General features: G+C 40.9%; 1 protein-coding gene across 4 annotated transcripts; it reads left to right on the plus strand.

The window, feature by feature from the left end:
- Nucleotides 1-1913: 1913 nt before the first annotated feature.
- LOC118835618 (coagulation factor X-like) lies at nt 1914-25146 on the plus strand. Of its 4 annotated transcripts, none has more exons than XM_036742819.1 (11): nt 1914-1985; nt 2733-2846; nt 2961-3097; nt 5411-5571; nt 6474-6498; nt 12915-13028; nt 16331-16462; nt 18591-18725; nt 20034-20092; nt 20949-21066; nt 23939-25146. In XM_036742819.1, exons 3-11 carry the CDS (start codon nt 3019-3021, stop codon nt 24514-24516), a joined length of 1401 nt encoding a protein of 466 aa, XP_036598714.1. In that variant the 5' UTR covers nt 1914-1985; nt 2733-2846; nt 2961-3018; the 3' UTR covers nt 24517-25146. The 4 variants fall into 4 exon arrangements, with proteins under 4 accessions (XP_036598714.1, XP_036598717.1, XP_036598716.1 ...); XM_036742821.1 differs by lacking the exon at nt 1914-1985 and adding an exon at nt 2044-2059; XM_036742822.1 differs by lacking the exon at nt 2733-2846 and having other exon boundaries at nt 1920-1985.
- The last annotated feature ends 1198 nt before the right edge of the window (nt 25147-26344 follow it).

Raw genomic sequence — 26344 nt, forward strand, 5'->3', positions numbered from 1 at the left:
CCCTTTAGCAAGAGCCTGGAACACACGTACTACAGAAAGAGACCAAGGCACATAACCATTCCCATGGACCCACAGTACATGCCCAGCTCCATGGGGTAACCTCTATTACAACTATTATTATCCCTATTTTGCTGATGAGGAAACTGAGAGGGGTTAAGTAATTTTTCACGTTGTGACATAGTTAATGTCAAGGCAAGATAGGTGTCTCCTGATTATAGATTAATTAATAATAATAAAAAACTAGCATTTATATAGTGCTTAAAAGTTTGTAGATCACTCTACAAATATTATCTCATTTTATCCTCACAATAACCCTAGGAAGTTTTATTATTATTCCCATTTTATAGATAGGGAAACTGAGGCAGACAGAGGTAAAGTGACTTGACCAGGGTCCCACAGCTACTAAGTATTTGAGGTGAGATTTGAAGTCAAGTCCTATTGACTCCCAGCCCAGTGCTTTATCCAAGGAGCAACCTAGCTGCTACAATCTTTCCACTATACAATGTTGTCTCCTCGATATAACTACATGCATACAAATAACTATTGTGCAAAGTTTTAGGTGCTAAGTATTATAGAAATGATAGAGAAAACAATTATTCCTATAGGAGTTCATAGAGAGAAAGAATAATCATTTCTATCTGGGGCGATCAGAGAAGGCTTCTTGGACTAGGTATCAAAAAGATTTCTTAGAGTGTCCATCACTGCATTGACCTTCAAATATAACACACAAAAAAGAGAAGCAAAGAACCCAAGCAATTGCTGTTAGAAAGAACTCCCCTGGCATGAGATCAATGTGCCAGGTCAATGACTTGTACTTATTCCCAAGGCTGGGTAATCACTGGTGACGCCCAGGGTTTCCTGGCATGAGTGAGTCAACTTTGTTGGTTGAGTAAGCTCCAATCAGGTAATTCTCTCTCTCTCTGTCTCTCTCTGTGTCTCTCTCTGTCTCTCTGTGTCTCTGTCTCTGTCTCTCTGTCTGTCTGTCTCTCTATCTCTATCTCTGTCTCTCTGTCTCTGTCTCTGTCTCTCTCTGTCTCTCTGTCTCTCTCTCTCTCTCTCTCTCTCTGTCTCTCTCTCTCTCTCTGTCTGGCTCAATCACAGAAGAGGCAGGATTTCCCACTCCCTCTCTAGGGAGGTGCCCTGGGGTTGGGGTGAGGTGAGGATTGCCTTTTAGTGAAGGGCAATTTAATAATAAAGAGTCAGCTGATTGGAAAGAAGATAGACAAAAGGTCCAGATTCAGAAGCAGCAGGCTGTAGTAGCAGAGTATTTAATTAGGAATCAGTAAGACTTGAGTTCAAAACCTTTTACTTGCATTTACTAGCCGTGTGACTCTGGGCAAGTCACTCGATCCATCTTAGCCTCAGTTTCCTTACCTGTAAAATGAAAGGGTCAGTCTCTAGGGTCCCTTCCATCTTTAAATCTATCATATTATGAAACTAACCACACTGGAGAAGGCCTCATCCTTACTGGGTTCTCCCACTTCATATCTATCAAGATAGCTTCTTCCTTTAGATTTTACTACCTAAGAAAAAGTCTTCCTGGAATGAAATCAATCAGTCCATCAATTCTTGATGAAAGAACAGGGTAAGAGTAAGGCTCTACACAAGAATGGGAAGGAGTGAGAGGGAGGTGAAGCAGGCCAGCTTGGCTGAAGGGGAAGGTATGTTTTGAGAAGCAGTGGGAGACAAGTTGAAGGGGGTTGTGCTAGGCTGAGGGGGGGTGATGGGCTGAAGCTTTTATTAAGGGAACTGCCTCCTAAGGGGAGCCAAGTTATGAACCTTGAAGATCTTTCCCTAAGAGGAGGCTACCAGGGAATTTTCTTCATGCCTACCGGGGAGAAGGGGGAAAGTTGGACAATCACATTTGGTTGGTCAGTGGCTAGAGTAGACCCTATATCTCTGTCAATATTTGCAACATGTCAATTATTAGCTGGTGGCTGTCCTCTGGGCTTCAGAAACCACCACAGGCCAGTTCTTCCCGGAAGGTGAGTGTTCATTCCGACAACTTGGATTTATTTGGAGGGACCTGCAGGGAATATGAGTGGATGACTGGGAAAAGGTGCGGGTAGGGTAGTACTAAGGAAACACAGGTCCAACCCTTTAGGGATTAGCTGATTGTCTGGAGTCCTGAGAGAAAAAAAATTACACTCCTCCTTCCTCTTAAACCCTGCTAGTACAAGGCAGAATGGACTCCTATTTTCCCCAGTAAGAGATACAGCCTCCAGACTTCCAGAGTGGCCAGTGCTTCCAGCTGGCAAATATGACAGCAGCCAACATTACCCCTTTGGGGAGAAGAGGGCAGACAGTGTTCAGTGAACCTGTGGGTGGAGGTGGGACTATTCTAGCTCACCCAATCTTATCTTCCCTGGTGTTGCTTTCTTCATTCAAAACCCATTCCAACAAAAGATCAGCTGGCAAGAGCAAGACTCAGACTCTTGCTGTACTGATGCTACCTGATTGTATCTGATTTTAAACCCCCTGAGGGCAGAAATTCTGTCTTATATACCTTATGTCTCCCTCCCCACAAAATGACTAGCCCAGGGTCACACAAGTTTATAAATGCACACATAGGTATTGAGCAACTAATTTGTGGGCACAGACCAGTGTTAATAGTGGAGGAGGGAAATCAGAAATAGGACATACAGTCTCTAGTCAAGAGGAGTTTACGTCTTTGTGGAGGAGACAAAGCAGATGTAGGAGAAATGATGTAAAGTTAAATTATCAAATTCTAGATTGAGGGAGTTGAGTATGTCAGTAGGAGTTTCTGGACTTAAGGAATCCAGAGAAGAGACTGATCATGTGGGTTAGAGCTGGAACACTCTCCTGAAGAGGAGTGAGTGAAAGAGGTAAGGATGTTTAAGATGCATCGGCGCCCTCGACCTCCTTAGACATGTTTTCTGTCTGTTTTCCCTGTGGGGCTTGCCCTTCTCTGAGGTACCTTTTTGCCCTTTCTGCTTCAGAATTCCTGTGACAGATAGCCTTGGGTACTGCTGAAGCCCTTTATTGCCTTCTCACATCATGATGTGGAAGTTTTCATTGGTTACAACACTCCTGGTCCTGGGACTGGTCCTTCCCTGTGTGGCTGGAGCAGAGTCAGGTAGGTAGAGGCTGATAGCTGATAAGAATGATGGACCTCATTATGTTGATAACATTTTTCTGATTCAGGCAGATCACTCTCGTACTTGTCTCTTAACCATTTTGATCTGGTGATTCTTCCAATGTGAATATGCTCCCTCCACTGAGGCAGATTGCAATCAAGTCTTAACAGCACCATCTGTTTACCTAGCCCTGTGCTAGGTGCTGTGGAGCATGAGCAGGCGCCCACATGCACAGACAGACACACAGGCACACACACACACACACACACACACACACACACACACACACACAAATCAGAGTGTACCAAAAGTCTTAATGTATTTAAGCTACTAAAGTTTAAAACTGCAATAAGACTTTTGGGACACCCTGTATAAGATAGGGTCTCTGGGCTTAAGACATTCATGGTTTACTTAGGGTGTAGGGAGTAGGAAGAGAAGACCAACATGCATGAAATGGTAGTGAATGACATAAAATAGTAAGAACTCAAATGGTAAACAGACTATATAACTGCCATAAAAATTCAGAGGTGTAGTAGAATACCATGCTGGGCTTCAAGGTAAGAGGCTGGCTCGAATCTCACATTAGATATTTACCAGATGTATAACCCAGAGCAGGTCATTTAACCTCTTTTAACTTCTGGAAAGGCTCAAATGGGGATAACAATACTCATACTACCTATCTCACAGAGTAAATATGAGGCAAATACTTTGTAGACTTTAATGGGCTATATACAATGTTGAAGTTTAAAATGGCACTAAGACTTTTTTTGATCTAAGCATGGTTTGTCTGTCATTATTGATTATTATTGCCTCTGTAGGCTGGGTTGGTCAATATCTTCACAAATATTTGATGTCTCCCCCATTAGAATATAACTCATTGCAAGTAGGGATTATTTCATTCTTTGTACTTAAGTCTCCAGGACCTGATACATAGTAGGTATTTAATAAATACTGGTTGGTTGATTGAAGTAGGATTTAGTTTAGGAAGGATTTAGATAGGCAGAGAAGGGGGAGGTTTTTTTTTTCCCAGAATGGGATCTAAGTAGCTATTATGCGTCTTGATAGCACGGGAAGAAAAAGGAAAAATATGATACATAGTATTGCCTTGAAAGCATTAAAGTTAAAAGTATCCTGATGACCTGAACAGTGGATCCCAAGTCATAATTACATAAAACTCAGTTGACAAAAACCAAAGCACCTTTGCTGCCTCAAAAGGAATTAAGTCTCTATGAAACTTAGCAGAGACCACCTTGATTTGAGTTATATTGAAACATCTGGAGTGTCCATGGGTGCCATTGAAGAGATGGATACCATAGCCCTGATGTGTCGAAACTCAACAAATATTTCTGCATTTTCTGCTTTGAGTGAGACTAATTCTAGCTATGCAGTATGCTCACATGGTACTGCATGGCAGTGAGTGGGGATACAGTACTGGAACCTCCTTACCATTTACATCTTCCCTGCACAACTTATAGAAGGGCAGAAAGCAAGTGGGGGCAGGGAACACAGAGGTTTGTGCCAACCAGCACTCTTAGGTTATCCCACAAAACCCTCAACCATGGGGATATAGCCAGAGAAGTTTGATTTTTGGAAATTCCTTGGTGCCCATAGAATAGAAGCGTCACTTAAGGAAACCCAGTGGCAGGGGCTGGGGTATTTTCAATGCATGAATTGGCTATATTTAGGAAGGGTGCTGCATAATCCCCTTCTATGACTACCTACTGTCTTACAAGAAGGGTGCCAGAAAAAAAATGGTTCTCTCCAAGATAGCAGACTTGAAAAAAAGTTGTTACTCAATGGCACTGTATGAGTGCCTGTACTTTACCCATACTGGTAGTTCAGAAAAAGACTGAGAAGATTAAGATATGTGAGGACCATCAAATTGGTAGAATTCCACTGGACAAATAAAGAGGATCCTTTTTCTTATCTTGAGGATCTGATAGCACCTGTTACTCAGGTCCAACATTGAGAACCACAGACCATGCCACAGACAATTCTGGGTACCATGAATTCCTTGGCATGGCGTCCTTATTATAGAATCAGATAATATTAAGCATCCAGTCTACCCTATTTCTCTTATTCAGTGTTTTGATGGTCCTCACATATCTTAATCTTCTCAATCTGTATTCCATTTGCTGGTCTGGGATGTGGTGTTCTAACAGCCAGAGTTGTTCCCTAGGAGCTAATGAATCTAGCTCTTGTATGCCCTTCCAGAGGGGGCTGGGTAGTGACTCACAGAGCACTAAGCTTCTCCATTATTGGCCCTATCAACTAAAGATACCTAAAGTGGAGGAATGTTGGCATTTTTAAAGTGTTTTTGAGAAAAGCTGAAGCCACCAGGATCTTGAGGCTACGGAAGAGAGAGAACCAGTTCCTGGAGGAACTAAAACAAGGGAACATTGAGAGGGAGTGTGCGGAAGAGAACTGCTCCTTTGAAGAAGCCCGGGAGGTTTTTGAGTCCCAAGAGAAAACGGTGAGTCCCCTCATCTTCTTTCTTTCTATAATGCTGTGTCCTCCTATCTTCTCTCTATGACTCACCCCATTGGTATGTTCTGGTCCTCATAGTCAAGTCAATGCACAGTTTTCTTTCTATCTATCTATCTATTTTTCATTCATTCATTCATTTGTTTATTTATTTTGAAGATCATCTATGGCTCCTATGTAATCATTAGGTTGCTCCACTCCCCTTTCCTCCTAACTTTGCCCTATCTCCTATCATACCTGGAACAAACATTCCCATCATCAATAGATATGTATTCAAGGAGTAGAAATTTATTTTAACAGTAGCTGAAGTAGCTATAAGACTGAAGCAAAACTCATTCATATATGCGCATTCCAAAGCCATATATACATTCCTTTTGTAGAGTCTAGTTCTAGCTCATCCATTAACCATATGGCTGGGGGAAGTCTTTACTTTCAAGGGCCTCAGTTTACTCATCTCTGAAATAATGGGGCTGGACTAATAGATAATCTTTAAAATAGCTTCCATCTTTTAAGCATCTATGATTCTCTGCTGCGTTGTGTTAGCTGCACTCTGACTCTGCTCCAGTGGCACAAAGATTTAAAAGTTGAGTGTAATTATATTCATGCACACTGAATTGCTCAAGAATAGCCACTTCCTCTTCCACATCCTCCATCTTCTCCCCCACCAGTCACCAGAGGGGCCATGGATCTGAAGAGTTAAACGATGAAGTGAGGTTCACCAATTCCATCCCTCTCTGGAGACAGAGCCTTTCATTTAAAGTGTGAGTCTCCCTCTGGCTTGTTCTAGTGAGTTTCAGGCAAAGATTTGGGGATAGATGGGCTCTCCCTGGAAGAGAAGATAAAGCTAATGTGTCTTTCTGATAGCTCTTTGTTCTGTGTTTGTTTCTGCAGATGGAATTCTGGTTCTACTACAAAGGTAAGAAGAAGGGGAGGAAGTAAGGTTATCTTTCATCCTGGTGGGGTAGTGGACAGAGGCTGGGTCATGGATCAGGGACCCAAATTCTAATTTTGGCTCAGCTAGTCATATTGTGATTTCAGGCTAGTCACTTCAGTGATCTTGTCCTCACTTTCTTCATATGTAAAGTGAACTAGGATGTTCAAGTGGTAAGGGATATTGGAGATCTTCTAATCATGGAATTGCAGACTGTTTTTCTTATTTTCTAAAGGAGGAAACTGAAGTTCAAAGAACTTACTCATGGTCAGCCTATTCCAGTGTGCTTTCTAAAGTGTCATGTTGCCTCAACGAGAAAAATGATACTTGCCCGACTAACCTCATAGGGTGCATGTAAGGATCAAATAAGATAGCAAATAGGAAAGAACTTTTTTGAAAAGTTAAAAATGTCCACCTACTTGTTCAATTAATGAAGTAGGATTATTAATATAATTTTAAAAATTACTATCTTCTTTTTTCAAATCTGTTACTAGGAAGCCTCTGGAATGAGGGGTTGGACTACACAACCTCTAAGGTCTGATTCTAAAGTGCCAGGCTGATAGCTATGGTGTCCTAGGCCATAGTAACCTCGGGAGCCTAGCATCCAGAGGACTCTTCCTCCAGCAGGCTTTATGGGGCCCTCCCATTAAAGACAGCATAAGAAAAAGGGAGTTGTGGGAGTATGAAGAACTCAGAGACTTGCGGAAATTATGTATGAATCAGAAGAGCAATTTACACAATGACTATGATGTAAATGAAAAGAACATTAAAAGGGAGCCAAACTCTTGAGTAATTGTAAAAATCAGTATTGGTCTCAGAGAAGAGTCAATGAAACATATCTCCCTTCTCTTGGTAGAGAGGTGGTGGTGGGGTGGGGGCGGGGTGTGGTTACAAGATGTAATATATGCGGGATGTTTCACATATTATGAGATGTGGTGACTGCATTGGTTGTTTTTTTTTTTGTTTTTTGTTTTTTTTTTACAATTGTAGGGATGTCTTAGGAGCAGGTCATGATCACATCAGTCCAATTTTGTACACTCTGAAAAATGTATAAGATACTATTGTTTTTAATAAATACTTTTTTTAACCCCATGACTTCACATACTTCCCATCACAAATTTGTGGGGGTAGGTAAGGCAGAAATGATCGTCTTTTGTAGATGAGGAAAGGAGGCTTAATGACTTGATCCAAAATATACACCTAACAACTATCACAACCAAGGTTTGAACTCAGGTCTTCTGACTTCCATTCATTCATTCATTTTCTTTAATTCATTTGTTCATTCAGCATTTATCAAGAGCTCTCCAAAGTTACCAATGATCTCTTCATTGCCAAATTTCCCGGTCTTTTCACAATCCTCATTCTTAACTTCTCTGTAGTATATGACACTATTGATTATGCTTTCCTGTATGCCCTCTTTTCTCTAGGTTTATATGACAATGCTCTTTCCTGGTTCCCCTCCCATCTGTCTGCCCATTCTTTCCCCCTTCTCCTTTGCTGGATCATCATCATCCATATCATGTTCCCTAACTGTGAATATACCCCAAGGCTCTGCCCTGAGCCTCCTCCTTTTCTCTCTACTCTATTTGTTGGTGGCTTCTTTAGCTTTTATGGCTTTAATTATTTTTATGCAGATGACTATCACGTCTGTATGACTAGTTCCGGCCTCTTTCCTGAACTCTGGTCCTGCACCACCACCTGCCTAGTACATGGTTCAAACTGGATGACCAATAAACATCTCAAATTCAAAGTATCCAAAACATCGCCCATTATCTTTCTCCCCAAACCCACCTACTTCTTTTCTATTTCTGTCCTGCCATCATTTCAGTCTCTTAGGTTCAAAACTTTGGCATTATCCTCAATTTCTCACACTCCCTCACCCTACATATCCAATCCAATCAGTTATCAAATCTTGTTTCTACCTTTATATTATCTCTCTGATGTCCCTTTCTCATTAAGTGCACAGTCATCATCTTAGTTCAGGACTGTGTCAGTATTGCCTAGATTATTATAGTACCTTCCTTCTTTAATCTCCAAATTAGGATTATTTTCCCCTCTTCCTCAGTAAATACAATACTTTATTTCTTCAGTTATTTTATATTAATTTATTTTAAGGCAATTCTATTCTCATTAGCTCTCCTATCCTTACTCTCAACCCAGCCTCACCTGATTTGTTATACTTTTCCCTAGTTTTGGAATTTTACTTCTTATTAGTTCCTTTTTTCCTTTCCAACGTTTATCTAGTTATTTAATTCTTCCTCCCTTTTTTCCCTTTCAGTTTAGCAGCCAAATAAAATCCCGCTTCTTCTTCTCCTTGTATCTTGTTTTGTTTGTTGGTTTTAAGTGTTCATTTTCTGTGTCTCCTTCTAAAATTTATTTCTTTCATTCTCTTCATTATGTGTCTTCCTTTTCTGTCTATTCTAAATTTCTATTCTTTAATTCACAGCCCTTATACTTATTTAGTCTTTCTCTTTAGTCCCTCTATTCTCCATGGAATTAAAGCTTCCAAAGTACCTTCTTCTACACAGTTTCCATGTTACTGTATTGTAGATCTTGCCCCTTGGCCTCCTTTTTCTGTTGTGCGTCACTCTTAGAAATATAAATTCCTGCAGGTGATAGAGTGGATATTACCCCATGGTAGGAATTTTCCTCATTGTGAAATTCATTGTTAACTTTTACCCTCCCCATAGTAATTGTTTCCCCCATTTGCTTTTAAATCTCCTGCCTGGGTTCATGTCCTCCTACTCTTCTGAAGGTTATCTCCCCACAGGAACTCTGATTCCTTAGGCAGGATGAGTACCTACTTCCAAATCCCTGCAGATTATACCCATTCTAAATTCTGCACTTCTTGTTAGAGAAGTTACTCTTTGGGGTAGCTAGGTGGCAGAGTGGATAGAGCAAGAGCCCTGGAGTCAGGAGGACCTGATTTTGAAATTGGCCTCAGACACTTATTGGCTGTATGACCCTGGGTAAGTCACTTAACCCTGATTGGAGAGAGAGAGAGAGAGAGAGAGAGAGAGAGAGAGAGAGAGAGAGAGAGAGAGAGAATAGTTCTCATCTCCCATAGGAGCATGCATCAGTGGTATCCCCTCATACTATTGAAAGATTTTTCTCTTTTTCAACACCTCCCTTTGCCTCCTTGCAAATTCTCCTATAGACTTTCCTCTTCCTGAGAGACTACAGGGATTATTTCCCCTTCATTGTAAGCTTTTGGCCTAATATATCTATATTCCCTTCCATCTTCTCCCTTTTATGCACTCTCTTCTTTTGTAAGTTAGTTCCTCAAAAAACACTGATTCATTGGTAGGTGGATTTAGTCTATGATGCTTCAGGTCTGTTTCTCTACTATCACTCCTATTTGATGTCTGTTTTCTTCCTTGCCTCCTTGTGAACATTTAGAAAGAAATCTCTAAATGGTATCTTTGTTGCTATTTCGTTGTATTTGGTTGCTGTATTTGTTTAAATTTCTTGCATATCTGTTATCGTCTGAGGTGTTTGAAAAGCAAATAATTTCTTCAGGTCTGGTTTTCTTTCCAGCAAAGTATTGAACACCTCTTTTTAAATTGACATCTATGTTCTCTCATTAATGACTAGGCTCAGGTTTGCAGGGTAGGTTGAGTTGCACCCTGAGTTGCATCTTGAGCTTCTTTGATCTTTGCAACACATTTTTCCATTCCTTCCTGCATTTTTGGGTGGATGCAGTATTTACAGTAGTCTGGTGTTATTCAAATTTCCTTTCATTGTTACTTAAAGGTCTTTTTTGTGATCATTTGCAGGATTTGTTGTTTGTCAGAGAAACTGTTAAATTTAAAATATGTAGTGGAGATTGCAGCATAAGGCTTTTTCTGGAGGAAAAAAACCTATATAGATTTTTTTGTTTGACATTTTGTTTTCAGTGTTCAAAAGTTCTGAACAGTTTTCTTGCATTATTTCTTGTGTTGTGGTATTTAGGTTTTTTGACTTGTGTTTTTCTAGAAGACCTATAATCATTGAGTTTTCTCTATGCATCCTGTCTCTGAGATCAACATATTTTGCTTATATGGAAATGATGTTTTCTTTTAATGTTGTTACTTTTTGCTACTCTTCTTCCCAATTATCCTTCACTTCTGTGTATATGCATTTCCACTCAAGTTATTTTCTCTTTTGTTTCTTTAGTGAGACTTGCCACCATGGGTTCAAGTTTTTCTCTTCTGCCAATTGCTTCTGCTATGCAGGCTATAAATTCTGCCTTCACATCCTTATTTCTCTTTTAAATCATTCAGGAACATCCTGCTGTGTTCTATGCTCTTTGAATTTATAGGATATTTTGCCTCATCAGGTGTTGATTCATTTTCCTTTGTCTTGCAATATTTATTCATAGATATCTGAACTCTTTTGCCTCATCAGGAGGCCACATTCCATTATGTTATTAATGTCTTCTTTGTTTTTTTTTTTTTGGCTTATGCTATAGGTCTTTAATTTAGTTTTATTTCTCCTGAGATCTTTGGTATTTTCAGTCTTTTTTTTTCTTATAGTCCCCTATTGCTCATTTTCTGACTCCTTCCTCTTTGAGTGTGATTTTCCTAGGAGCTGTATTTTAAAGCCATGTTTACCTCCTTCCCATGATGGATAATTGAGTTCACCAACCTTAATCTCTGTCCCAAGTAACTTCAGGGTATGGGGGGAGATGCTAAACTGGCTCCAGCTGAAAGTGAAGGTCTTTGTACTAAGTTTGGTGGAGCACCACGCAGCCATGCAAGTGTCCTGCCCCAGTTCACTCTGTCTCTTCATTTTTTGGATGAGCTACAGAGGGTTACTGCATTGATGTTTTGACCTAAGCATGCTTCTGCCTTTTGGCTTTCCCCAGGATTGGGAGGAAAAAGAGGGATGTAGAGTTGAGTTCTGCTGTATGTCCATGGGTCAGCTTGTACAGCCCTCCTGCCAGAAGTGGTGGGCAATGGTGCAAAAAGTACTGAGCACATTAGGGAGCACATTGAGCTTTATCTACTGTTAGTTCATTGAATTGTTACCTTATTTGGATTCTTGCAATCTTAGACCATGGAGACTGATTTATCATTGATTTATCTCCTGGGTGAAATTCCTATTTTGGAGAGGTTCTAGAGGTCATGAGGATCAGAGAAAATGTCTGGTCTGCCATATTGTCAGTCATGTGACATGACAGTCTCCACTAATGAGTCTCTGCCTCGAGTTTCTCCCCATTCCTATCCATCTTCTACCAAGCTGCCAAAGCAAACTTTAAGTACTGGTCTGACTATGTCATGTCCCTACTCAAGAAATTCTAGTGGCTACCTATTACCTCTAGGATAAAAATAAATTCCTTTCTTTGTTTTTTTAAGCCTGTCTAAACTTAGCTTCAGCTGCCCTTCCAGCATCATTATATACCACTCCTCTTTATTCACGTTACAATCCAGCCAAACTGGACTTACGACTGTTCCTCACATACCACACTACACTTCCTGTTTCCCTGCCTTTGTCCCCCATGCCTAGAATGCATTCCCTTTTCACCTCTGCCTTGGAGAACTCAAACATACTTTCTACATGAAGACTTTACTAATCCCCCAAGCTATTAGTAGCTAAACTAGCTTATATTTATGTTATATTTATTCTGTATATACTTAAAAATGTACGTGTTGAGGCCTCTATAGGATGTCTCTATATGAGGCTATAAGCTCCTTGAGGGCAAGGACCATTTATTTTTGGAGGGGGGAAGGCAGGGCAATTGGGGTTAAGTAACTTGCCCAAGGTCACACAGGTAGTAAGTGTGTCAAGTGTCTGAGGCTGGATTTGAACTCAGGTCCTCCTGACTCCAGAGCTGGTGCTCTACTCACTGCGCCACCTAGGTGCCCCTCATTTTGTTTTTGTATCATCAGTGCTTAGCTTGGTGTTTGCCACATAGCAGATGCTTAACAAATGCTTATTTGATTGCCTGGCACTGTGTTGGGCCTTGGAGATACAAAAATATAAAACCGTTCCTGCTCTCAGGGAGCTTATGTTCCTTTGGAGTGGTGGAGCAGGAAAATTACATGCTTATAGGAAATTAAATACAAAATATATACAACTAACTTCTCGGGGGAGAATACTAGCAACTAATGGGGATAGGAGTGGAATCCGAATAGGCTTATTGCAGTAGAAAGCACTTGTGTTGAGTTTAGAGGGGAGCTACAGTTGGGCCAAGCTTACCCATCACATTAATTGTCCTGGGCCACAAGCATGCAGAACGATGACTTGAGTCCCTGCGTCAAGGCACTATTTCAGAAACATTTCACTGAAGATGAAACGAACGGAACAAGGGAGAATCCTCTTTACCAAGCCTGATAGTTACTTGAGGCCTGGCTGGTGTTAGGGCACACAGTCTCTAGCTATGGTCTCTGCCTCATCAGTTTTCTTTCTTTCTCTCTCAGATAAAAATCCCTGCAAATCGAACCCTTGTAAAAATGGGGGTGTGTGTCAAGTGAAGCATTACCAGATGGTTTGCCTTTGCCCACCCCGTTTTGTGGGGGAACACTGTGAAACTGGTGAGTGTGGGAGCTCAGTTCCCTACCCTTGGGCCCTAAATCAAAGCCTTTCTCTCTTCAGGGAAGGCCTTTCACAATTAGCTTGTGGCCACTCGACAATCAGGTTTATCCCTCCTACCCATCAAATTCCCAGATAACAGATCCAAAAATAATCATGAAAAGGAGGTAGAACGGTGAGTGTGTCCTTAACCCAGAAGGTTCTCGCTCATCACCTCTGCCTCCTAGCTTCCTTGGGTCCTTAAAGTTCCTGCTAAAATCCTACCTTCTACAGGAAGCCTTTCTCAATACCTCTTAATTTGAGTGCCTTCCCTCTACTGATTATTTAACCTGTATATTACTCATTTGCACATAGTTATTTGGATGTTGTCTCCTCCATTAGACTCTGAGCTCCTTGAGAGCAGGGAATGCTTTCTTTGTGTTTCCAGTGCTTAGCTGGCACCTGGCACATGGTAGGAACTTAATAAATGCTTACTGATTGACTGACTGTGGTAAAGGAGATAGACTGTGCCTGGGCTGGAGGAACTAATGGTTTAGGAGGGAATGAGCATTTATTAAGCAACAACTATGTGCCAGGCACTGTGTGAAGGACTTTACAAATATTATTTAATTTTAATTACATTTACATTAATTTTATATCTTATTTTATTTCTGTGGCATTACTAATGTGCACATCAACACATGTCTGTTGACTGGCAGACATAGACTATGTCAATATCTATCTATCTATATCTATCTATCTATCAAGATACATCAGGTTATCAGGTTATCCGTTAGAGTGCCTTGTATCCTCATTAGGCTGAGTTTCTTGGGACCAGGGGTCATACCATGTGAACTCTATAGTTTAAACCTTACAGTTCCTGGGATGGCACCCTCTTTCTTGGAGGCTCAAGGTAGTATCTATGTTGTTGCTGCTGGTGATAAAGGGTAAAGAAGACTTTGAAGTCAAAGTAGGCTTTGTCCTAGACACAGAAGATAGCCTGAATTTCTTCTCTATGCAAAGATCTTGTTCCCCCATTAGAATGTGTTTTTTGAGGGCAGAGACTGCCTTTCCATGTGCCCCCAGTGCTTATTACAATGTCTGGCACATGGTAAATACTTAATAACGCTCGTTGACTGATTGACATCATGGCCCATTCTTTGAGTCTTGTTGCTCTGAGATAGAAAGATTAAGGGAACAAGGACTGGAGCATGTGGTGGGAGAGGAGTTAGCAAATACACGTGGTCAATTCAATCTAATCCAATTAAAACTTAGGTGCCTACCATGTGCAAGAACTGTGCTGGAATATAAAGACACAAATAAAAGTAGTCCCTGCCCTCAGGGAGCTTATTTTCTGGGGGTGAGGAGGGAATGGGAGAAAGCAATATGCAAATAGATAAGTATATATGCACCAATTTAAAAAATATTTTATTAATGATCTTAAAAAAAACCTGTCACTTCCCAAAGATTCCCTCCCATCTCTTGCCCTCCAATAGAACTCTGTCTTTAAACAAATAAGAATAATCAAGTAAAATAACTCAATACATTGGCCATGTCTAAAATTCATGCCTTGTTCTGCACCTAGTCTACCATATCTTTGTTGTGAGTCAGAGGCTTCCTTTACTGTGAGTCCCCTCAAGACATGATCGGTTGCTCATTGATCAATGTTCTCAGATTTTTTAATGATGTTTTCCTTTATGTTGTGGTCATCAAGCAAATTGTTCTCTTGGTTTTGGGTAATTTGCTCTGCATACTTTCGTTGATAGTCCCCTGAGTTCTTTATGTTTGCCATATATTTACAGAGTAATAATATTAATTATCTTCACATATTATGATTTATTCAGCCACTCCCCGAATGATGGGCACTCACTTTCCTTCCAATTCTCTGCTATTATGAAAAGTGTGGCAATCAATATTTTTTGTATATATGGGACTTTTCCCTCTGTCTTTGGCCTCCTTGGGGTATGTGTCAAGTAGTGGTAGCCCTGGGAAATAGTTTAGTGACTTTCTTACTATAATTCCAAATTGTCATCCAAAAGTTTGTCCAATTCACAGCTTTACCAGCAGTAGTTTAGTATTCCTGTCTTCCTAGAACCCCTCCACTATTTACCATTTTTATATTTTCTCGTATTTGAGAATCTGATGGGTATAAGATGAAACCTTAATGTAATATATGGACACTTGTGAAGGAGAAAGTGTTAACAACTAAGGCGATCTGGAAGGCTTGCTGTAAGAGGTAGTATGTAAGCTGAGCCTTGAAGGAAGCTACCAAAGTACATCAAAGATGAACGATTTAGCATTTCTTTAAATCATTCTGAGGCAGGATCTGAACTCAGGTCTTCCTGACTCTAGGTTTGTGTTCTATCCATTGTGCTACCTAGATACCTTTATGTTTTAACATGTTTACCACCTACGTGCCTTCAAACTGTTAGATTTGGAGCCAGGAAGCCCTGGGTTCAAATCTCACCATTTTCCATGTTTTTGAATCTATTTTCTCATTTGATTCTCAAAACACGTTTGTGAGGCAGGATTTGTGTGACCTGGTCAAGGTTTTAAAAATATTGCACTCTGTGTTTTTGTCCAGCTGAGGGCCTTATATATCCAAATTGACTTCACTGTTATATACCAAATTGACTTACCACAAAGTAACAATGTACAATGGAAAGCAGACTTTGGAGGCACAGAAGATCTGTACCATCATAAAAAATAATATTTGTGCTCCTTATTTTCACCCTAGGTGCTGCTGTGATTAGGACTGATGTTCTTATATTCATTTCACATACATTGAGAGGGAGGCCTAGAGAGGATAAATGATTTGCCTCAAGGTCACACAATGAGCAAGTAGCAAAATTAGGACTAGAACTCAGGCGTCTTAGCTATTAATAAAATGTTGCTTCCACCAAGCTCTCTCCTCTTCCACTCCAAGCAGGATAATTTTGTACCCTCTTCAGAACACCAGGAACTAGGAACTATAGATGTTGAGTTGGAAGGGATGCTAGAGGTCACCCAGGCACAACTCCATCATTTTAGAGATGAGGAAACAAAGGCCCAGAAAAGTTAAATAATGTACCTAAGTTCACCTGGGTAGTAAGCAGCACATCCAGGAATGAACTGAGGTCTTCAAACGACAAACCTTCCCAAGTTCTTCCCCCCGAACCACTCTAAGTTATTAACATCCGGAGGCTGAGGTTTCAAATCAAATAATCAATTTCAGGTAGGGAGGGTTATGAGCTTGGGTCAGTGTCCTTGGCCAAAGGCTACCCTACCACAGAGCATGCTCAGAGCTGGTGCACTCACAAAGGGTAACATGTTTTTTCCCTTACAGAACAACGCCAATGCTGGTACCAAAATGGCGGCTGTTGGCAGTACTGCCAGGACCAAGAATCCAGCCATGCAAAATGCTCCTGTGCTGAGGGCTACACCATAGCAGAGGATGGGATGAAGTGTGAGGAGGAAGGTGAATAAGATGTCCTTTGGAGGGCCGAGAGGTGCAGCTTGATAGCAGAGGAGACATGCCCCGAACACCTACCTAGGCATTCTCTCCCCAGCTCATTTAGTGGGATATATATGTTGTATTTGTTTTGAGAAAATTGGAATGTTGGGAAATGGGGTGGTCTGTAGTCTGTAGTCACAGAGAAAGTAATGAAAGTGAATCTAAGGAAACAACTGACCAGGTAAGAAGGAGATTAGCACCTCTGTTGTGAGGGCTGCTCCTCCACCTTTGCTGTCTGCCTGATTCACCCAGCTCTCACTGGAGGCTCCAAGGAGCTGTAGCACGAGGAGCAGCTATATCCCGATAAAACTGAGTCAGCAGATGGGCTAAAGCAGGTTGAGGGTAACCAAAGCGTCTCAAACCCATCAGTGAGTTAGAGGGATGTCTACCCCGAGCATATGAAGCCTTCCTCTGGTGGAATGGGCAGATGAGAACAGTTTGTTCCAATGTCCAGGAAGGCGGCTGAAGCAGGCATGGTGGAGGGCTTAGAGCTAGGTCAAAGATCAAAGACACCAAGGTCAACCACTGCATCCTGAGCCATTGCCAGTTGTCCTGACTTTTGTCCTGCCCCTGGACTTCAGTGATTCTGGAAGAGAGAGTGAGGCTGATGACTTTGCGCAACTCTGCCTCACTTAAATCCAACTCACCCATGAGTCAAGATAGCACCCCATGATGTCATTGGTCTTCTTCAGAAATGAAGGACAAACAACAACAAAACTCCAAAACAAACCAAAAAAAAACCCCCATGTACACTTTATAAAGTCCTGTAGTCTCTATTCATGATGCTTTTACATGGAGATGTTTATTTCCTGGCAGTGATATTAGGAAGTTACCTAGACAAAGAGTAATAATCAGCCTCTTTATATGTATGATACTTAAAACACTTCCTCTCTCCCCCTGCCCCCATTTTGTCCAGGCACAGTGCCAAAAACCCAGCATGCTCTCAATAAATATTTGAGGCAGTGTGGTGTATTGGAAAGAAAACTTGGAATCAGACCTGGGTTCAAATTCCAACTCTGTGATACTGGGCAAGTTACAACCTCCCTGAGGTTCAGTCAAATGGGGAAAACAATACCCTACATCACTGGGTTCTTGTGAGGAAAGTGCATTTGTAAATCTTAAGGCAATATAGAAACATAAGTAATAATGAGAAGACACATTATCCATGCAGTTATGTAAAACACTGGGGAATTGAGGATGAGGCTTGTGTTGGAGACACACATGAGGCAGGCATTAGATTAGGCTGTCAGAAAACCTTCGTTCAAATCCCTGTTCTGTTCTTTACCCCTCATATGGCCCTGGGAGAGTCATTTAATGTCCCCGGACCTTCGTTTTCTCTCCTTTTTAATGAAGAGTTTAGACTAGATACTCTTTAAGGTGTCTTCCAGCTTACAATCTTACAACTCTGAGCTCAGTCAGCCACCTAGAGACGCAGGAGTAGGCTCCAGGTCTCCCAACATTTGGCCTTGTGTGCTTTGCCCCTTGGATTTCCTGTAATAACAATAATAATAATGATTAATAATAATAACAATGAGGATGAGGTTGAGGATGATAATAATGGCAGCTAGCGTTTATAGTTTTAATGTTCACAAAGCACTTTGCAAACATTATCTCATTTTATCCTCACAACAGCTCTTTGAGGTAGTAGCATTATTATACCTATTTTACAGTGAGGAAATCAAGGTAGACCGAGTTTAAGTGATTTTCCCAGGAACAAACAGTAAATGCCTGCAGGTGGAATTTGATCTCGGGTTTTCCTGACTTCAAGTCTAGCCCTCAATTTACTATCCCTGCTAGTTGCCTCATTAAATGAATCCATTGTCCCAAAAAGGAAAAAAAAATGATTGCTTTTGTTCTTTTGTTATGTTCTATAAACACAGAACTAGACTGCCAGAACCACAGGACTATGTGCATGTGGCTTTTGATTAACATGCTCTTTAACAGTTATAAAGAACCCCAAAATAGCCACTAAAAGCCGTTTCCCAACGATTTGAAATGTGGATTCCTCAATAATTTGGAATGTGGATTTAAGAGCTAATTGATACTCGTGCCAGAGACTGGACCTTCAGACAAAGACCATCTCTTCTTTCAGCCTCATTTCCTTGCGGGCTCATCAAAGTGCCCAACACCAGGGATCTTCAAGAAGAAATCTCCCAGGACAACAAGACATATGGAAACATATCCTGGAATGCGACTGAAGAAGGGATTTCTTGGAGCAATGAGACAGGTGAGAACCAGGAACAGAGGGCTTCTACAAGGTTAAAGGTAGAGAAATGTAATAAATTATAGAATGGAAGGTAATAGATCTGATTCACTCCATTCATTCATGGAATATTTGTTGAATACCTGTTGTGTGCCTAGTCCTGTGTATGATAAGAGAAGATGAGATCACCTTATGGAACTTAGAATCTAGTTGGGGAGATGACTACCATAGGAAAAGTTGTTATATAATACAAGAAAACCATGATTCTCACCTCTTCCATAAATCCGTCACTGAGCACTGAATCCCACAACGACAAACTCTTACTGTATTATACAGGATGTTCCAAAAGTCTTGGTGCAGCTCTAAGCTTTAATAGTTTTTAATAGCTTAAAATTGTACTAAGACTTTTGGAACACCTTATGTCATTTACACCCCTCATTTAGTGCATCATATATACAAATATAATAACATATTATGTATAATACGATAATCTATAATGATTTAATACACATTATAAAGAAATACGGGGCAGCTAGGAGGCACAGTGAGTAGAGCACCAGCCCTGGAGTCAGGAACACCTAAGTTCAAATCTAGCCTCAGACACTTGACATACTTACTAGCTGTGTGACCTTGGGCAAGTCACTTAACCCCAATTGCCCTGCCCTCTCCCTCCAAAAAAACCCAAACAAGAAATATATAAAAATATATTTGTATACTATTTTATATCATAGGATCATACATGTAGAACTAGAGGGATAAAATGAACAGTAGGAACCTAACAGATATTTATTGTTGATTGACTGTCAAATGAGTGATGCCTGGCACATGTTTGGAGTGCTGGACTTGGAGCTGGGAAGCCCTGGGTTCAAATTTCACCTTTGACATTTAATAGCTATATGACCATGGGCAAGTGATCTAACCTCTCTGAGCCTCAGTTTTTTCATCTGTGGGAGGGAGCAGTTGTATGTTGGAGAGAGAGACAGAGACAGAGACAGAGAGACAGAGAAAGAGAGAGAGAGAGAGAGAGAGAGAGAGAGAGAGAGAGAGAGAGAGAGAGAGAGAGAGAGAAACCATTCAGTGTGGCTCAGAGAAGGCTTCTTGAGAGTGTTAGGAAATGGAGCTGGACCTCAGAAGGATGAGTAGGATTTGACCACGATAAGACAGGAGGCAAAATGGGGAATATGCTATACAGAAAACAGTGTGTAAGGCTCATGAGAAGACTTGCCTGGCGAGAACAGAGGGTACCTATTGAGAAATGATAGAAGACAGGGTTGGAAATGCAGTCAAGATCTAAATTGCGGCAGGCCCTGAATCATGTTTCTCTCATTGCAGAGGACAGAACCAAGATCATTGGAGGATCTTCCTGTCGCCTGGGAAAGTGCCCGTGGCAGGTAACATGCTTCTCTTTTTAGGTTTGGTCTCTTTCTTTCCATCTTCCATCTTCTTCCAGTGAAGGAGTGAGAAAAAAGTTTGGAAAAATAGGGGGAAATTGACAAAGCTCTGTTCTAAAAGTCCATAAATTTTAATCTGCTGCTTCTATAATCTGTCCATTTCCTGGGGCTTACAGCTGTGAGAGGTCAGGATGGGAGCAAAAGGATGATTTGCTTACATATTCCTTCCATAGCCCAAGAGATTTTTGTCTCTTCATAAAACAGTTTCTGTCGAAATTTTTTTTTAACGTGTTTTAAAACGGCAACAACACTCACTTCCTAGTGATGCCCCCTAACTCTAACAGAACCCTCCTTGGTCAGAAGCAACATCAAGTCAAAAATAAATCAACCCATTGGTCACAAGAAAATTGCATGCCTCACTGTGCGACTACTGTCTACTAGCTCTTTGCCAAGAGGTAAGAGGCGTGCTTCCTCACTAGTCCCAGGAGACTTTCCTAAAAATCTGACTGTGGCTCTGGAGGGACAGAGAGCCAAAGGAGATCGTAAGATAGGAGCCACATTGGCTTGTTTACTGTTCAAGGTCAAAAAAAGACTCGTATCCTTTCATTTGGTTAAAGCTTCTGTACACATAGGAAGTCTGGGATTGCTGGGCTGGGCTGGCTGTGCATGGATTTTTCCATGTTTTATTCAGTCTTGGTGCTGCTCTCAGCACATGCTTTACAGTGACTTATTGTTATCATTAACGAATGAATAAACAAAGGTGCGCAGTGATAACAGAAATAGTGTGTGCAGGGTACCATGTAAAGGTGACTTAGGGAGAAGGTGACTTCAGAGTTCTTCATTTCCCTCCCTGAAGGTCTTGATCTGGAATGAAAAAGATCATGACTTCTGTGGTGGAAGCTTAATCAGCAGTCGCTGGGTGGTCACCGCTGCACACTGCCTGCAGAGCATGAAGCCACACTATGTGACTCTAGGTGAGTGAGACCCATTGCCAAAGATGCCCAGGAGCTCATACCTCTGAGCTAAATCCCACAGCCTTAGCTTTCACTCAAGGGAAGTCAGAAGTTGTCAATCATCAGTAAATCATTTACTCAGTACCTACTATGGCCAGGAAACTTTGCTAATGAAGGCCCCAGTGAACTTTATCTCTTATGGGAAAGAACAGACCCACATAAAATGAAGAGAAAATAATACGGACTATTGTACTATCAATACCTAAATTTTGGAGTAATTGCAATTCCTTTATTCTCCGCTTAAGCTCTTCTTCCACTGGAAGCATTCTGTTCTGTCAGTTTATTCCTCATACACATATTATTCCTGGGTGGCAGTGGGAGGAATCTTTAATTTTAAAGGTCCTTTAATATCAGGATTAGGCGATTCTCTGATGCTGGATGGTCATTCTATCCTAGAGTTAGTGGCTGGACTAAGGGAAGCCATATGGGACTACATTTACATCTATCCACTTCGTGCATGCTCTCTGATCTAATAGGCGAATTCCCTAGAATTTCATTTCTGCAGGATTTTTGTTCACTTGGAAGCTCCCTCTGGTTCATTATAATACAATTAGAAGTGTGGTGCAATGATAAGAATATGGGATTTGGAGCTGGAATTCCTAGGTTCAAATCCCACATCTCTTATTTACTGCCTGGTTGGCTTTGGGCATGACACATTTCTTTTGGATTTTCAGTTTCCTTGGCTGTAAAATCAGGAGGTTGACTTACATGGTTTTTAAAGTTTTTTCCGTCTCTAAGTCAAGAGTCCTGTGATTTCTAAGGTTCCTACCAACTCTAAATCTTTTGACCTCAATTAGTCCCCCTAAGTTCTCTACAATTTCTTAAAAGGGCAGCTCTACCTTTTTGACTTGAGGTCTAATAACCATCATCTGAAGGGGGAAAAGCCACACTTTCATTGCCTTTTAAAATCATGAAATGGCTAAGAATGTTTGGAGTGCACAGAATAGGGCCCAGTTCTATATTATCGCTGTGGAGATTCAAAAGGAATTGTGCCAACAGTAAAGAAGTCAATGAGAGGCAGGTTGTCTCTGACTTTTTGACAAAACCACCAGAGCTTACGCACACAAATGATTGTGCTCCTCTGCACTGCGAGAGATGGCACAGTTCTGCCAATTGATGTTGCCATTGCTTCAAAAGTCTGGGGGAATTTCTCCTTGTAAAGACCTTCAGGAATAGTTTTTAAGCTGCAAAAGGAAATGGATGTCTCCATTTTACAGTGACATCTTGTTCTGAACCCAAATAGTGTTTGGTGCAGCGGCCGAAGCATGGGATTTGGAGTCAGAAAAACCTGGGTTTGGGACCTGACTTTGCCACTGTGTAACAACCCTTGGGCAAATCACTCAACCATGCCGGGTCTCAGTTTCCTTATTTATAAAATGAAAGGGGTTAGTATAGATGACCCTTGAGATCCCTCCCAGCTCTCACTTGATGAAACAGGAGCTATCAATTTGGTGATTCAGCTTATATTAACAATCACACAGGAGTGTTGTGCGAAAGTGTTTTGTAAACCTTAAAGCCTAAGTTGTCAGTGCCTGGCATGCGGTGTTTAATAAATGCTGCATTGATTGTTATTATTATTGCAATTATTTTTCTTACTACTAACGGGTGACTCTGAATCACTTTTGATCCCAAAAAGCAGCGCTATCCTCAAAGAACAGATCTGTTACTATTAAGGATATACTACTCTTTCTTCACGGAAACTCCTTTCCCCCGTGAAAACAGGCACCCTCTCTGCAAGTTTTAGAAAGTTGTTTGGTGGGAACGAGAATTTAAGTGACTTTCTCAGGATCACAAAGCCACTCCGCTGTTGTTGCTGTTCGGTCATTCCAGCCTCTTGATTCTTTGTTGACCTTGGTTTTCTTAGCAAAGATGCTAGAGTGGTTTGTCATTTCCTTCTCCAGATCATTTTACAGATAAGGAAACTGAGGCAAATAGGGTTAAGTGACTTGCCCAGGGTCACAAAACTAATATGTGATTGAGTCTGGATTTGGGGTCATCCTGGCTCCAGGCTTGGTGCTCTCTCCACTGTGTCACTTAGCTGCCCAATTCCATTGGGGTAGTAGCATTTAAACTCAGGGCTTCCTGACTCCAGTCTCTATCCACTATACCACACGGCCTCTTGCCACTGAGGATATTCAAAAGCATGTGATGCTGCCTATGAGGGCTCTTTCCAGAGAGAAGATCCCCCCTGAAATAACTATCATGACTTGTGTGATTTGTTAACAACCATGAGAGAGCTTAAGGTTCACAGAGGGCTTTATCTACATCATCTCATTTAGTTCCAACAACCCTATGAGGGAAGTGCTAGGAGGATTTTAGAGGTGACAAAATTAAGACCTCCAAACATTAAGTGATCATGCCGTAAGTAGCGAGGTGAGATGTGAACTCAGGGTAGCCCGACTCCAAGTCTAGAATCTTACCGTAGTATAACCTTGAATAATTAAATGCTATTTGGGATATCTCAGACTATCATGTAAATAGGAATTTAGAGAAGAGTAAGATATGGCTTCTATTGTTTCCAGGTTTTCCGTGTTTGAAGACACCATAGTCATTTTTTATTTTTGAGGCTGCTAGGTGGCATAGTGGATAGTGCTGGGATGGGAGTCAGGAAGACCTGAGTTCAAATGCAGCCTCGGACATTTATTAGCTGCGTGACCCTGGGCAAGTTACTTAGCCTCTGCCAACTGTGAAATAATGGCATCTACCTCCCAGGGTTGTTGTGAGTATCAAATGAGATAATAACTGTAAAGCGCTTAGCACAGTGCCTGCCTGGCACATGGAAGGCACCATGTTAATGCTGGTTGTTGTCGTTATTATATTTGTACCACTGTAGGTGATCATGACAAGCTTCTAAAAGAGTCAAGCGAAGAGAGGATTCCTGTGAAGGAAATTCACACACACCCTTACTATGTCCTTGAGAATTTTGACAATGACGTGGCCCTCCTCTATCTGAGCCGAGATGTGGTTTTTAACAAATACATTCTTCCTATTTGCCTTCCCAACCATAACCTGGGAACACTGCTAACTAAAGAAGGGAAGACAGGGATGGTGAGCGGGTGGGGATCCACATACTACCTAGGTCCTTCCTCCCGTTTCCTCATGCGTGTGGATTTACAAGTGATCAGCATGGAAACCTGCCGGAAATCAACACACAGGATAATCACAGATAACATGTTCTGTGCGGGTTACAGTGTGGAGGCCAAGGACTCTTGTAAGGGAGATAGCGGTGGGCCCCTGGCTGTGTTCTACCGGGATACCTGGTACCTACTAGGTATTGTCAGCTGGGGAGAAGGATGTGCTGAAGAAGGCAGGTATGGCGTATACACTCGAGTTTCTAATTATGTTTCATGGATCAAAGAGACCATTGAAGCTGTGACCAAGGCCAGTGATGTAACTCCAGCTTCAAAATGAAAAATGATCTGACCAGAGTATACCTATCAATTCATAGTAGGAAGGAGGACTGCCAAACCTGTTGACTTAGTATGGAAGGCTGAGGATACCTGCTGACAAGTGCTCCCCATGTTTTTAGTAAATAAAAATAACCTACAAAGATATATATTATAATTTGATAATAGATTTAAAATGCTACTATAGGCCATTATCTGGAAACAACTTAATTCATAATCCAAAATCAACTGAGGTAAAAAAAAAAAAAAACAAACCTGGAGGGAACTAGGTCTCACCTTCACAAACTATCTTCTCCATTCCGCTTGAAGGAAGCAAGCTAAGGAACAGGAAGGTACCTCTGAGCTCTCTTATGGAGCAGTGGATCTGCCAGGAATTACATAGAGTTTAGTTGAATTGCACTTGAATCTAGAGGATTTTCTTGGTTGCTTCATCTTAATTCTGAGTAAAATACCTCTGTTCAGGTAAGCAGGACAGCTTTGAAAGTACCACCCCCCACGTGTGTGTATGTATGTACACACATGTATATAGAAAGATATGCACATACACAATGCACATATATAGACATACAAAAATATACATGCATGAACACACAAGTACACAATGCATACAATGCATACATATATGCATGTACACTATATACAGATACACAGCATAAATATACATAGTGTACAATATACATGCATATATATATATATATATATATATATATATATATATATATATATATATATATATATACATCCAAAATGTATACATATAGGGTCAACTAGAGGGTACAGCAGATAGAGCACTGGCTCTTGAATCAGGAGGACCTGGATTCAAATATGACCTCAGACATTCACTACATGGTGTCCCTAAAGTCTGGACACATAGGAAAATTGATGGCAATGTGGAGTTAGTGCATTGAGAACACCCTGTAGATGCATGACCCTGGGCAAATCACTTAACTCTAGTTGCCTTCCCTGCCCCAAATGTATACATATACAAATGTGTATACATAGTATATATGTGTATGTTCTATACATAATTTGAAATTTGCAGTTTCGCAAAGAATCTTCTTTTCCTGTGCTACTTTGTATTCAGATATTCTCATTATTAATGTTGTTGTTTGTTAAATTTGGAACAAAATAAACTAAGAAAGAGGTCAGTGTTATCAATTCTCTTATTTGGAAGACTAGGGCCATTACCTACATCCATGCGAGTTCTCCTAACTATCTGAGATGTGATGAACAGTCATGACCAAACCTGAGAAAACAAGGACATGTTGTCATTCTATGACAAGGAAATATGAGGTAACTCATGGGGGTACATGGGGATAGAAATATATGCCAAGAGCAACATCAGAGACTTGAAGTTCAAATCACAGACAAGCAAACTCTTCTATACTTACCTACACCCTTTAAGTCCTAACTCTTCCTGTAAAGCTCAATTACAGAGACTCACTGAATTCTTACTCTGTCAATGTCGGTCATGTAAAAAGCATTTATGAAGCATCTACTATTTGCCAGGCACTGTGCTAAGTGATGGGCTAAGTGAAGAAAAGCAAAAGTCAGTCCCTGTCCTCAAAGAGCTCACAAACTAATGGGGAGACAATATCTAAACAACTACATATGAACAAAAGAAGATAATCGAGAGGAAAGGCACTAACATTAAGGAGGATCAGAAAAGGCTTCTCACAGAAGTCAGGATTTTAGCAGGGACGTGCAGGAAGCCAGGAGGCAGAGATGAGAAGGGAAAGCATTCTAGGTTTGGGGGATGGCCAATGAAAGCATTCTTTTTATATTTATTTTATTTATTTATATTATTACTTATGCCTCTCCTTACTGTCTCC

This window comes from Trichosurus vulpecula, chromosome 2, assembly GCF_011100635.1.
Source record: "Trichosurus vulpecula isolate mTriVul1 chromosome 2, mTriVul1.pri, whole genome shotgun sequence".
In the NCBI taxonomy this organism is placed as follows: Eukaryota; Metazoa; Chordata; class Mammalia; order Diprotodontia; family Phalangeridae; genus Trichosurus; species Trichosurus vulpecula.